This window comes from Natator depressus, chromosome 3, assembly GCF_965152275.1.
Source record: "Natator depressus isolate rNatDep1 chromosome 3, rNatDep2.hap1, whole genome shotgun sequence".
Taxonomy (NCBI): domain Eukaryota; kingdom Metazoa; phylum Chordata; order Testudines; family Cheloniidae; genus Natator; species Natator depressus.
In genome coordinates, this window is record NC_134236.1 from 980777 (window position 1) to 992854 (window position 12078).

Consider the following 12078-nt stretch of genomic DNA (forward strand, 5'->3'; position numbering starts at 1 on the left):
ACGAGACAGGGCCCTGGGCACCGCAGCTCCCGGCAGCCCCTGCGGCCACCGGCAAGATGGCGGCGGCGACAGCGGGCGCGGAGGAGCGGCCGGGGTCGCGGCGGGACAGGTGCGAGCGGGGCCGGGTGCGCTGCGGGGGTCGGATGGTGCAAGGGGGGCTCGGGCTCTGTGGGGCGCGCCGGGCCCGGCCGGGGGAGGGGACCGGGGGGGGACGGGCTCTGTGGGGCGCGCCGGGCCCGGCCGGGGGGGGGCGGGCTCTGTGGGGCGCGCCGGGCCCGGCCGGGGGGGGGCGGGCTCTGTGGGGCGCGCCGGGCCCGGCCGGGGGGGGGGCGGGCTCTGTGGGGCGTGCCCGGGCCCGGCCGGGGGGGGGCGGGCTCTGTGGGGCGTGCCCGGGCCCGGCCGGGGGGGGGCGTGCCCGGGCCCGGCCGGGGGGGGGCGGGCTCTGTGGGGCGTGCCCGGGCCCGGCCGGGGGGGGGGCGGGCTCTGTGGGGCGCGCCCGGGCCCGGCCGGGGGGGGGCGGGCTCTGTGGGGCGCGCCGGGCCCGGCCGGGGGGGGGCGGGCTCTGTGGGGCGCGCCGGGCCCGGCCGGGGGAGGGGACCGGGGGGGGGCGGGCTCTGTGGGGCGCGCCGGGCCCGGCCGGGGGGGGGCGGGCTCTGTGGGGCGCGCCGGGCCCGGCCGGGGGGGGGCGGGCTCTGTGGGGCGCGCCGGGCCCGGCCGGGGGAGGGGACCGGGGGGGGGCGGGCTCTGTGGGGCGCGCCCGGGCCCGGCCGGGGGAGGGGACCGGGGGGGGGCGGGCTCTGTGGGGCGCGCCCGGGCCCGGCCGGGGGAGGGGACCGGGGGGGGGCGGGCTCTGTGGGGCGCGCCGGGCCCGGCCGGGGGGGGGCGGGCTCTGTGGGGCGCGCCGGGCCCGGCCGGGGGGGGGCGGGCTCTGTGGGGCGCGCCGGGCCCGGCCGGGGGGGGGCGGGCTCTGTGGGGCGCGCCGGGCCCGGCCGGGGGGGGGCGTGCCCCGCGGGGCGCGCCCGGGCCCGGCTCTGAGGCGTCGTGCCCCGCAGCGGCAGCGGCGAGGACTCCCTGGACACGCTGCTGAGCCGCCTGCCGCTGACGCCCGCGCTGTCCCCGCGGAAACGGACCATGAGCCAGTCGAAGACGGAGCCCCCGCTGCTGCGGACCAGCAAACGGACCATTTACACGGCGGGGCGGCCGCCCTGGTACACCGAGACGGGCACGCCCTTCAAGGAAGCCTTCGTCATCGGTGAGACCCCCACCCCGGCTGCCCGGCTGCAGCTGTGCCAGGCGCTGGACTCGCCGGGCGGGGCCTGCCCCCGCCGACAAGCGCCGCCGGGCTCCCCAACCCAACCCCTGGCCCCCCGGGCAGCCTGGGCTGCCCCTGCCCTCGCGCTGTCCGTGCGTCGGGCTCGGCTGTCGTCGAAGCGCGGCTCAAACTCGCCGCTCGCTGGCAAAAGTTCAGCGTAGGCCGAGACCTTGAACCTGACCTGATGCCTGTGGGCAGCCAGCCTAGGGGGCGGCGGGCAGGTGGGCCGTGCTGGCAGGAGCCGTGCTGCAGAGGCTGAGCGAGCTGGAGTCCCCGCGGGCCCCGTCCCCAGGTGTGTCGCGTTGCTGTAATGCAGAGGGGGGGCTGAAGCGCGAGTAACTGAGGCAGGTCATTGTCCGCCAGGATGGGGAGGGGTCTCCTAGCCAGCCGGAGGTGGTAGGCAGTGTTAACTGTGGGTGTTGCTGAGTGAGGACTCCAGCAGTCTCCTAGACTATGGACTGCACTGACCGTTTGTGGGTGTGAACCTGCCGCCAGGGGTTGTGCACCCCACAACCCCCAGGCCTCTCCTGCCCACCCAGCCACTCCACCACCCCCTGATCAGGTCCGACTCTGCGCTGCTCACCTCACCCCATAGCCTGGCGCTGTTCCCCTTTTCTGCTTTCACCTCAGCGGGCCTTGCTGTGAGTAGATGAGCTGCCTGCTCCAAGCACCGCTGCTGCCCCATGGGACTTTCTGAGTCAGCAACTGACAGGGTGGACACAGGGATCCGAGGGGATCATGCTTTGGGTGGGGTGACGGCAAGCGAGCGTGGGGGTTACAGTGAGCTTAAGGGGGCAGTGGGGTGATGGCAAATGGAGGGGGGAGCTGGGGGGATGAGATGGGGGAACCAGTGGCTGGTAGGCAGGGGATGATGGGCAGTGGGCGGGGCAGGGTCAAGGGGTGACAGTGACCTGGAGGGGTTAGCAGGTGCTGGTGAGTGGGGGAGGGCGCGTCTGGGCAGTTCTCAGAGCTGCTCTATGAAAGGCCTTGTCCCTTTGCCCAGCATCCTCCACCGACCCACCTGGCCTCTTCCAAGCCTGAGCTTAGCCCCGGGCAGAGTCTCTGCGAAGTTTGGAACGATGCTACTGGACAGCGTATTCGGGCGATGATGTGGGTCAGACCAACTCTGTCCCATCCTGCTCCCCAAGCAGGGACCAGCTGCCCTGAAGCCATGGGGACAGGCATGTGTTGCCTGCCATTTCTCCGGTGTTGCCCCTGCGTGGCCCTGAGGGTGCCCAGTGCCTGCAGGGGCAGCAGCGTGCATGGTGGGAGGTTGATACCCCTTGGGGGTGGGGTGGGGTGAATGTTGTGGATGAGGATGTGGCTTAGCAGGGGCTGTGCCTGGCTCTGAGGGCCATGTACTTTGGTGTCAGTGTCATGGAGCCCTCGCTAACTGGCCCAGAGCGTTCCCTGTGGGGCCTTGCTGGGTATGTGGGGGGCGGGGCCGAGCTATGGCGTGCCGGTGACCAGCCCTCTGCCAACAGGGCTCCCGTGCCGCTCCCCAGAGGGTGGGCGGGATATGGCCCTGTTTTCTCCATGCTGACCTTCCTGTGAATCTCCTGGACGGGGAGGCGGTGCTGGGGAAGCAGCGGCCAGCGTCTGGGGCGGATTTCTCTCCCCAGGCCTTTGTGGAGGGAGTGCATCAGGCAAGACCACGGTGGCCAATAAGATCATTGAGGCCCTGGACGTGCCCTGGGTGGTGCTGCTGTCCATGGACTGCTTCTATAAGGTGAGCCAGTGCGCCCCTGGGGGAAGGGGGAGCCCTGACAGGGCTGGATATCTCTGCTGCCCCGGCCCTGGCAGTCAGCTGCCCCAGCCCTGAGGCTGACCAGCTGCTGTGGATGGGGGTGGGGGGCCAGAGCCTGGCTGGGGCTGAATGCTTGGAGAGCTGGGTTCCCTGAGCTCTGCCCAGAACATCTCCTGCCAGGGAGGCAGCCCTGGGTCCCCACCAGTGGGGCTGCTGCTTAGGGGGTGTCTATAGTCGGGGTACTGGGCTCCATGTCTGAATTTCGGCAGATCGAACGGACTGAGTTTCCTCCATCCTATCAATTCTTTCCCTTGCCCCTCCTCCACCCCTCCACGTACTGCGTCTGTGCCCCTCCCCTGTACACTGCTCCGCCCTCTTCCCTGTGCGCCTCCCCCCCACCTATGCACTGCCCCGTCTCCCCCACCCGTCCCCAGGTGCTGAATAAGGAGCAGCAGGAGCTGGCTGCCCACAACGAGTACAACTTCGACCACCCCGATGCCTTCGACTTCGACCTGCTGATCAGCGTGCTGCGCAAGCTGAAGAAGGGCAAGAGCGTCAAGGTGCCTGCGTACGATTTCACCACGCACAGCCGCCGCAAGGAGTGGGTATGTGGGGGCAGGGCGGGGAGCCCTGCCAGATGTACGGCTTCCCATGGGCAGGGGAGGGCTGGGGGCAGTGGGTATGTGGGGGGCAGGGTGGGGAGCCCCTCCAGATGTATGGCTTCCCAAGGGGAGGGCTGGGGGCAGTGCACAGTGTGTGTGGAGAGGATGGGGTGTGTGGGGACAGGGTTTGGGGTAAGGCAAGGGAATGGGGTGCAGTGGGGGAGCGGACAGGGGCAGGGTTACCAGTCTCTGAAGCATGGTGTGGCCCTTCTCTCCCTGCAGAAAACCATCTATGGGGCCAATGTGGTAGTGTTTGAGGGGATTTTATCTTTTGCCAACAAGGAGCTGCTGAAGGTATGGCTTGCCTGCTGGCACTGGGCACTGCCTGGGGCAGGGAGGGCTGTCCTGGGTGCCTGCTGGTGTTGGGCACTGCCTGGGAACCGGTGTGGAGGACAGGTATGTCCTCAGAGCACCCCTGGGAGGGTTGGAGAGACTGGCCTGGGGTGCACATGGGGGTTGGGGGAACAGCCAGCTGACCACTCCCAAGAACCACCCCGTTGTGCTCTGTGTGGTCAGAGCTGGGTGTGCCGGGGGAGGGCCCTGCCCTGAGTCTCAGAGCTGGGGCAGGCCTGGTTGGGGGGCAGACGGGTGTTCACCCTCCTGGACCCCCAGCTCCTGGACATGAAGGTGTTTGTGGACACGGACTCCGACATCCGGCTGGTGCGGCGGCTGCAGCGTGACATCATGGAGCGCGGGCGCGACCTTGTGGGCGTCATCAAGCAGTACAACAAGTTCGTCAAGCCGGCCTTCGAGCAGTACATCGAACCCACCGTGCAGGTGGCCGACATTGTGGTGCCCAGAGGTGAGGCCGCGCTGGGGGAGCCGGGTCAGGCTCCAGGTGGGCAGTGGGTGTCAGAGTGGGTGGGGCTGCGGGGGAGAGAGGGTGGGTGAGGCAGTGCTCTGGGTATCTGAAGGGGTGTCAGGGTGGGCAGGGCTGGGCAGTCAGGGTGGGTAGGTCAGGGGCTGGGCTCCAGGTGGGTGGAGGTGTCAGGGTGAGTGGGTGGAGAACTGGGCTGAGGGGTCAGGGTGTTGGGTGGGCAGGGGGCTTGGGGGTTGGGCTCCAGGTGGGCAGGGGTGTGGGGTGGGCAGGGCTGGGCTCTGGCTGGGGGGGCGTGGGGTGGACAGGGCTGGGATTCATCTCCTGTTCTTGCTCTTGTCAGGTGGGGAGAACTTCGTGGCCCTGGATCTCATTGTGCAGCATGTGCACAGCCAGCTGGAGAAGGTGAGGAGGGTGGGGCGGCTGCTGTCTCTGGCTCCTTGGTCCCCGTGCGCTATGGGCGACGCGGACCCCTCAGCTGTTGTATGGTGGCTCCTGCTGACGCAGGATTGCCCCCGATTCAGGGCCCCTGGGCCCCATGTGGTGTCCCCAGTCAGGCTGAGAGGGGAAGGGTGAGAGCGAGTGACCCTAAAGCAGGGGCCGAGCTGCCTGGTCCAGGGCACCACATTGCATGTCTCCTGCACCTCCTCGTTCTCCAGTCTGGCACGGCTGACTGGTAGCTGGCCCCTGCTCTCCTGGTCCCTCAGTCCTGACCTGCAGCCCCCGACCAGCCCTGGGCGCCTCACACACAGCTCTGCCAGTGCCCCAATCCCGCCCCCATGGTCCCCTGCTTCCCCAGCCCTTGGCTCCCCACACACAGCTCTGCCAGTGCCCCAGTCCCTCCCCATGGTCCCCTGCTACCCCAGCCCTTGGCTCCCCACACACAGCTCTGCCAGTGCCCCAATCCCACCCTACAGCCCCCAGCCAGCCCAGCCCTGCCTTCCCCACACACAGCCCTGCCACTGCCCCCAAGCTCGCCCACCTGCCAGCACCGCACTCCCCACACACAGCTCTGCCAGTGCCCCAGTCCCGCCCCATGGTCCCCTGCTACCCCACCCTTGGCTCCCCACACACAGCTCTGCCAGTGCCCCAGTCCCGCCCCATGGTCCCCTGCTACCCCAGCCCTGGGCTCCCCACACACAGCCCTGCCACTGCCCCTAATCTCACCCTCCAGCCCCCGGCCAGCCCAGGCCTGCCCCTCCATGGATATTCGCGCACCCACTGCTGTGGCTTTGCCTGCTCCCAGGGTTAGCAACAGCTGGAGGTGCTGGGTGGGGCGAGGGGGCTGTGCTGCTACTGGGGCGGGGGGGCTTGCAGGCAGTGACAGATGTTCTGTATTTCTCTCCCTATCCCCCGCCCTGCAATCTCGACGTGGGCTCTCACCATTGCAGCGTGAAATCACGGTCAGGTACGATGGGCGCAGTGCGGCCCCTCTCTCCTCTCGCACCTCAGCCCGGACCTGTCCCCGGGCGCAGTGTGGGGAGCGGGATGCGGGCAGCCCAGACCTGTGGGCTCACGGCCCATGGCAGTTCCAGGGCCCCAGCCACCCAGACGAGGCGTGGCTAGCACCGACGCCACAGAAGGGCTGGCAGTGCTAATGGCCACTGGATTCCCGTGGTGCATGGCATGCGTAGACTCCCTAGTGCTGCCCTGTAGCTGGTTCCCTGGGAGCCCCTCCACCTGCCCACCGGGGAGGCTCCAGCCCCTCTGCAGCGTGTGCTGGGGTCTGCCAGGGGCCTCTGCTTGGTGCGGCTGAGCCCGCAGCTGGGCGGCTTGCCTGGTGGGGCGGCACGGGAGCTGCCAATCGTGTCCCCTCTGGAGCCAGAGGGGCTCCCCGAGCAGGGAGAGCTGCTGCAGCTTGCTGGCACAGCTCCCCAGAGGCAGGTGCGCCGGGACCTGTGCCCTGCCTCTTCTGCTGGCCGCCTCCCGGGCAGCTGCCTAGAATATGTGTATGGGGGGGGTCTGACCCCTTGGGACGACTCTGGACGCTCTCCTTGCTTGCTCTCACAGGGCACTGGGCCAGGCTGTGCTGCTGAGTTGTGGGGCTCAGCTGCCGTTCGGGGGAGGGGGGGTTTGCTCGGCTCCTCCAGAGGGGGTCTGGAAAGGGGCAGCAGCCTCAGCCCACACTCTCACTCGAGACTGCCAGCTTAGTGCAGTGCTGCTGGGCGTGCTCTGCTCAGACACTGCCCTGCTGCTGCTGGGGTATAGCAGGGCAAAGCCAAAACGGGAGGTGGGCCTCCATGACCACCTGCTGGGGCCAGGCAGCTCCACCCCCCTCCCTGTCCCTGCAGCTAGGTGAGACCAGGCTGCTTCCCTCCTCCAGGTGCTTCCAGCAGCTCCCTGCTCTCGCTAGGCCTGGGGCCAGATGCTTCTCCCTTCGGGCTCTGTTGGGCTGCCCCCCTCTCCCCCAGCACCCTGTGTCCATAGCAGGAAGCTGCTGCCGCCTGCCGCCCTCTAACGCCCATTTGTCTCTCTCTTGTGCCCCTGTCGTGCCCTCCCCTGTCCCTGTTGGCCCTTGGTGTCTGCACCAGAGGAAGCTGCGCTGGCATATGTGAGGACAGTTTGTCTCCGTTCCTTCCCTGCTGCGCTGGCCGCTCCTGTGTGTGTTGCTTGGCTTGGGGGGATGTCTCCTTGGCTGGTGACTTGCTTTGTTTGTCTCTGAGCCCCCCGGAGCAGAGCAGACCCTTCCCACAATGCTGTGTGTGTGTGTGACCTGCAGGGCTGGTGCTGTCACCCAGGCCTCTCCACAGTCTCTTGGTACTAACCCTCTGCCAGGCAGGGCCCTGGTCCATGCTGGGCTCCCTGCTGTGGGAGGAGGGCTCTCGTCACCGGGGGGAGCGGCAGATAGGCCCGGGGGGCAATACCTGCTTCCCAGCTCAGTAGCTGCTAGCCCTGCCCCTGGATGAGCTGGGAGGCAGTGAAGCCGAGTGCCCCATGCTGCATGAGCTTTGCGGCCTCCACAGTCAGGATATGGGCTTCGTACGGGGAGCACTGGGGAGGCTGCTCCTGCATTTCCTCCAGCGAGAGACACGCTTAGAATCATAGAAGATCAGGGCTGGAAGGGACCTCTGGAGGTCATCTAGTCCAACCCCCTGCTCAAAGCAGGACCAACCCCAACTAAATCATCCCAGCCAGGGCTTTGTCAAGCCGGGCCTTAAAAACCCCTAAGGATGGAGATTCCACCACCTCCCTAGGGAACCCGTTCCAGTGCTTCACCACCCTCCTAGTGAGGCTTCATTGGCCTCAAACTGCACCGCAGCTGTGAGAGCTGCCGGGTTCAGGCTGTGCGGGTGTCACGGATCCACAGGATTGGTGCTACACCCCCTGCTTTGGAACAGTGTCTTGGAGGAGCCCTTCAGTGGGCCAGACCCTCCCCAATGAGTCCCACTCTTCCTTCCCAAGTCTGAACCGCCGGGCTCCAGCACTCCTGCTTCACACCGAGAACTCTGGTGAGCGAGTCCCGCTGAGACTGACCCTAGTAGAGACTTGTCCATTCTGCAGCGATCCAGGCGCCTCGCTGGATACTTCCAGTGACACTCTCACAGCTTCTTTAAACGGGGTGAGCCCAGAGAGGAGACGGCTGAAGCAAGGTCCATTCTGGTCAGTCCAGAGCCCAGCCAGACTGCAGTGAACTCCATTTTTTCTCTCTCGCTCTCACTCACTCACACACCTGGTTTAAATTAGGTCAGTTTAACTACATTGCACAGGAGTGTGAAAAGATCCCCCCACCCCCCGCGGGAGTGGCGTAGTTAAGCTGACCTAAGTCCCCGTCTAGACAGCGGTAGGTTGACAGAAGAATTCTTCCATCGACCTAGCTACTGCCTCTCGGGGAGCTGGATGCTCCTGTCGGCGTGGTTCGTGTCTACCCTGAATTGCTACAGCAAGGCAGCTGTAGCGTTTTGAGCATCGACAAGCCCTAAGTCTGACCTCAGTCACGGCTAGTCTACACTAGAAGCGCCACGTTGCCGGCGGGCGAGCGCTCTCCCATCGGCATAGTGACTGCACCTCGGCGACAGGCGGAAGCGATGGTGGGAGAGCGCCTCCCGCTGACCGCACTGCTGTGGACAGCGCTTAGGCAGCTGTAATGTGCATCACGTGCGGGGGGGCTTTTCACACCCCTGAATGACAGAAGTTAGATCGACAGAAGCGGTAGTGTAGACCTGCCTAGCTCCTAGGTGAGAGAGTTTCCTCCAGAAGCCAGCACTCATCCCCCACCTCTCACCAGCCAGTCATTTGTTCTCTGCTCAGCTTCCCTGCTGAGAGCGTGGATCCAGGAGTCATTGGATCTGGTCTTGTCTCTCTGGGCCCCTTCTTGATCTGGGTGGGTGTCAGCTGGTTCCCTAATGACTGTTCATTCCACCCAGATAGGGAGATGACACCCACCTAGGTCTCTTAGCCTGCCCTGAGAGCCAACGTCATCCCTTTTCCCAAGCGAGTAATGTGTGTGTAGGGGAAACCGAGGCACGGATAGGCTTCAGAGCAACTCTTATACTTCCCTTGTCGCAGCAGGCCCCATGGGGCTGTCTGTGCTGCGGCTGGGAGGCCGGACTGCGGCATATGTGCTGCACCTGCGTTAGTTTCCATCTAAACTGGTCTCCGTCTAGCTAGATCAAAACTTGCTCTAGTGACAGGCGCACACCGGGGCCCCGGCGGGCGGGGCTAGCCTGCGCCTCCGCTCATGCTGCTGCAGCCTCACTGCCATTGCTAGTCCAGCTACTGGGAGGTGGGGCCATCCCTGGCGTGCCAGAGCAAGTGTCCACATCTCTCCCCCATGCAGCTGGTTCTGTGCCCTGTGTTTGGAGGGAGCCCCGGGAGCAGGGCATGGGGCTGCCTGGCAGACCCCTGGTGGGTGGAGCTGCCGTGCAGGCGTCAGACACACGCACGCCCGCGGGAGTCTCCTGCGGGGTAGTGAATGTGGCAGAGAGCTGGCGGGGCCACCGGCATTTCCCTGCATGTGGGTGGGGCTGGCACGTGCATGCCTATGCAAATGCCTGGCAGAGGGCTGCTGGGCCAGACTCACTTGTGTCTTTCTGCAGAGCGGCCCTGGCCTCTGCCCACCAAGGGCAGCCGCTGCCCACGTCGCTGAGTGTCCTCGAGGGCACGCCGCAGGTGCGTGGCATGCACACCATCATCAGGTACTGAGTCCCCCACCCTCTCTGTGGCTGGGGCAGCCTATCCTTTCCCACCCCTCGCCCTCTCCCTGTGGGGGGGCTGGCCTAGTTGGAGTCCTGGAGCACTGCAGTCCCCCTGCCTCAGTTTCTCTTCTGACTTTTCCAGGAACTCACTCTCGGCCAGGCATATTTCAAATCAGGCCCCCCACTCCTGAGATGTGGTTGACGAAGTCTCTCAAACATGGGCTTTGTTTGGCCCTGGTTCCCTTTGCTGCAGGGTGTCCAGTCTACCCTGATTCCCTCTCTGCCCCAGTTGATTAAGTGGGGCAGGGCTGCTGGTCTGTCACTGATCCCCGGCATCGGGGGTATGCCCCCTGCTTGGAAACGGTCTCTGGGAGGTGCCCCTGAGATGGGCCAGAACCCCAGGGGTCTCATTCTTCCTTCAGGGTAGGCCGTGCGGCTTCACCACCTCCTGAGACTGGACTTCTGGGGCTCCAGCCCCCCTGCCCCACCCCCTGAGCTCCCGTCAGTGAGTCAAGCTGTACTAGACACCTGACAGAGCCTTGCCCGCTCCTAACCCGGTATTTCCAGTGACACTCGGGCAGAGTTTTCAGACCGGTGGGTTTTTCAGGCTACGTGTACACTAGCAAGGTGCCAGCAGTGTGCTGGAAGGTCTCCCGTGTAGCTGCCCTATGCTGCCGGGAGTGACCTCTCACAGCAGCCCTTGGTCAGCACAGAGAGATGAAGGGTAAAGCATGGCCCAAGTCATTCTGGTCAGCCCAGAGCCCAGCCCAGCTGCGGGGAACCCCATTCTTGAAGCTCTGTCTCTCTCCTCGTTCACATCCCAGGTGAGAGCCCCAACTCCTCCCAGCAGCCAGCTCTTACCCCGCCTCACATCTCCCAGCTTCTTTTGTTCTTGAGCTGGTGTTGCTCAGCTTCCCTGCTGAGAAGTGTGGAAATTGGTGTCCCCGCACCCACGCCTCCCCCCGTGTCAAGGTCCTGGTGATTGCCTTGCCATTCCTTCTTGGATTTTCCATTGCTGTGGTTGGCCTTGGCCAGTCCTTTCCCGTGGCCCGGCCTGGCTCAGGCAGCTAGGCACCATTCCTTCCCATGTCTCCCAGCCTGCCCGGAGAGTGGCCTTATTCCTTTTCTGCCTTGGGTAGGCATACAAAATACAGGGTAAACTGAGGCACACATAGGCTTCATAGAAAATATTACAGAAAATTTCCACATTGTCACAGGGTCCCACTCTCGTCCCTGGCCTCTCTGCAGAGCCTTTTCTGGTCCCAGGCCTCAGGCTGGGTAGCAAGGCTGGCAGGGTCTGTCCGGAGCTCAGCGGGAGGAAGTTGCCTAACTGTACGTGGCCCAATTCCCAGCCTGGTCTGCTGATCCTTCCTAGAACAGCTCTTAAAGGGAGTGGCCACACCTTGGAGAAGGCCTGGCTGGCCTGAGGTGCTGCTGCCCTTACTGGGGGGAGACGGAGCACCCTCCCGCCGTCCTGCCCCAGTGAGACTTGGGGAGCGGGCCCTGCTGCTGGGGGCCGCGGGCAAATGGTATATTGGTCGGGCTAGTCTGGTGTAACCAGAGCTCCTCCATCCCTGCCCCGTCAGCATGTCCCCGCCCCCCAATGGAGGATGAAGGAGCGGGAGACACCCTCCATCAGGCCACTCCCCCAATCTTTGAGGGCTGGTTTTTTCTTTCAGAGGGTCCAAGAACAGATCCCTGTGGGACCTCACTAGAAACAACCACTTGAGGATGGTTCCCTGTTTAGTTACATTTTGAGACCTGTCAGTTAGCCAGCTTTTAATCCACTTACTGTGTGCCATTTTGAATTTGTATTATTTTAGTTAGTATCATGCGTACCAAGTCAAATTATCACATCACCACTATTACCTTTATCAACCAAACTTGTAACCTCATCAGATAGAGAGATCCTGTCAAACTATTTCCATAAATCCACATGGATTGAAAAGGAGAGTAATATAATTAATGCCATTCTTTATTAAGTGACTCCCATATCGGTTATTCCCTTATTTTCCCTGGAGGGGGGTGATGGCTAGGTCCCCTCTATGCCCTGGGACCCCCACGTAGGAGAGGTGACAGGGCCCCGGTGCTGGGGGTGCATGGATCTACCCTGGCAACCATCTGGGAGAACCTGGCTCATTAGGGGGAGTGACAAGATATTTTCCCCAACATGCCTGCTCTCTGCCCCCAACCCACTCACCTGCGCTGCATGGGGTTGGAATTGGGGTGCCATTGGGATGGGGGGATGCAGGGGCCCCAGGGCCTGGAGTCTGCTCTTACCTCTGTGTCACTGGTCCAACAGGAACAAGGACACAACCAGGGACGAGTTCATCTTCTATTCCAAGCGCCTGATGAGGCTGCTGATTGAACATGCCCTCTCCTTCCTGCCACTCAAAGTATGTGAC

General features: G+C 64.6%; 1 protein-coding gene across 1 annotated transcript in view; it reads left to right on the top strand.

Annotated features, from left to right (window-relative positions):
• LOC141984317 (uridine-cytidine kinase-like 1) overlaps positions 1–12078 on the top strand; it is a 16450-nt gene continuing 4372 nt past the window's right edge. Inside the window, exons 1-10 of the mRNA XM_074947259.1 lie at positions 1–109; positions 1053–1252; positions 2935–3041; positions 3494–3664; positions 3944–4015; positions 4334–4523; positions 4882–4943; positions 5930–5946; positions 9575–9673; positions 11976–12069. Of these exons, the coding sequence (XP_074803360.1) occupies positions 57–109; positions 1053–1252; positions 2935–3041; positions 3494–3664; positions 3944–4015; positions 4334–4523; positions 4882–4943; positions 5930–5946; positions 9575–9673; positions 11976–12069 (1065 nt within the window). The 5' untranslated portion in view covers positions 1–56. The remainder of the gene's footprint in view (positions 110–1052; positions 1253–2934; positions 3042–3493; positions 3665–3943; positions 4016–4333; positions 4524–4881; positions 4944–5929; positions 5947–9574; positions 9674–11975; positions 12070–12078) is intronic.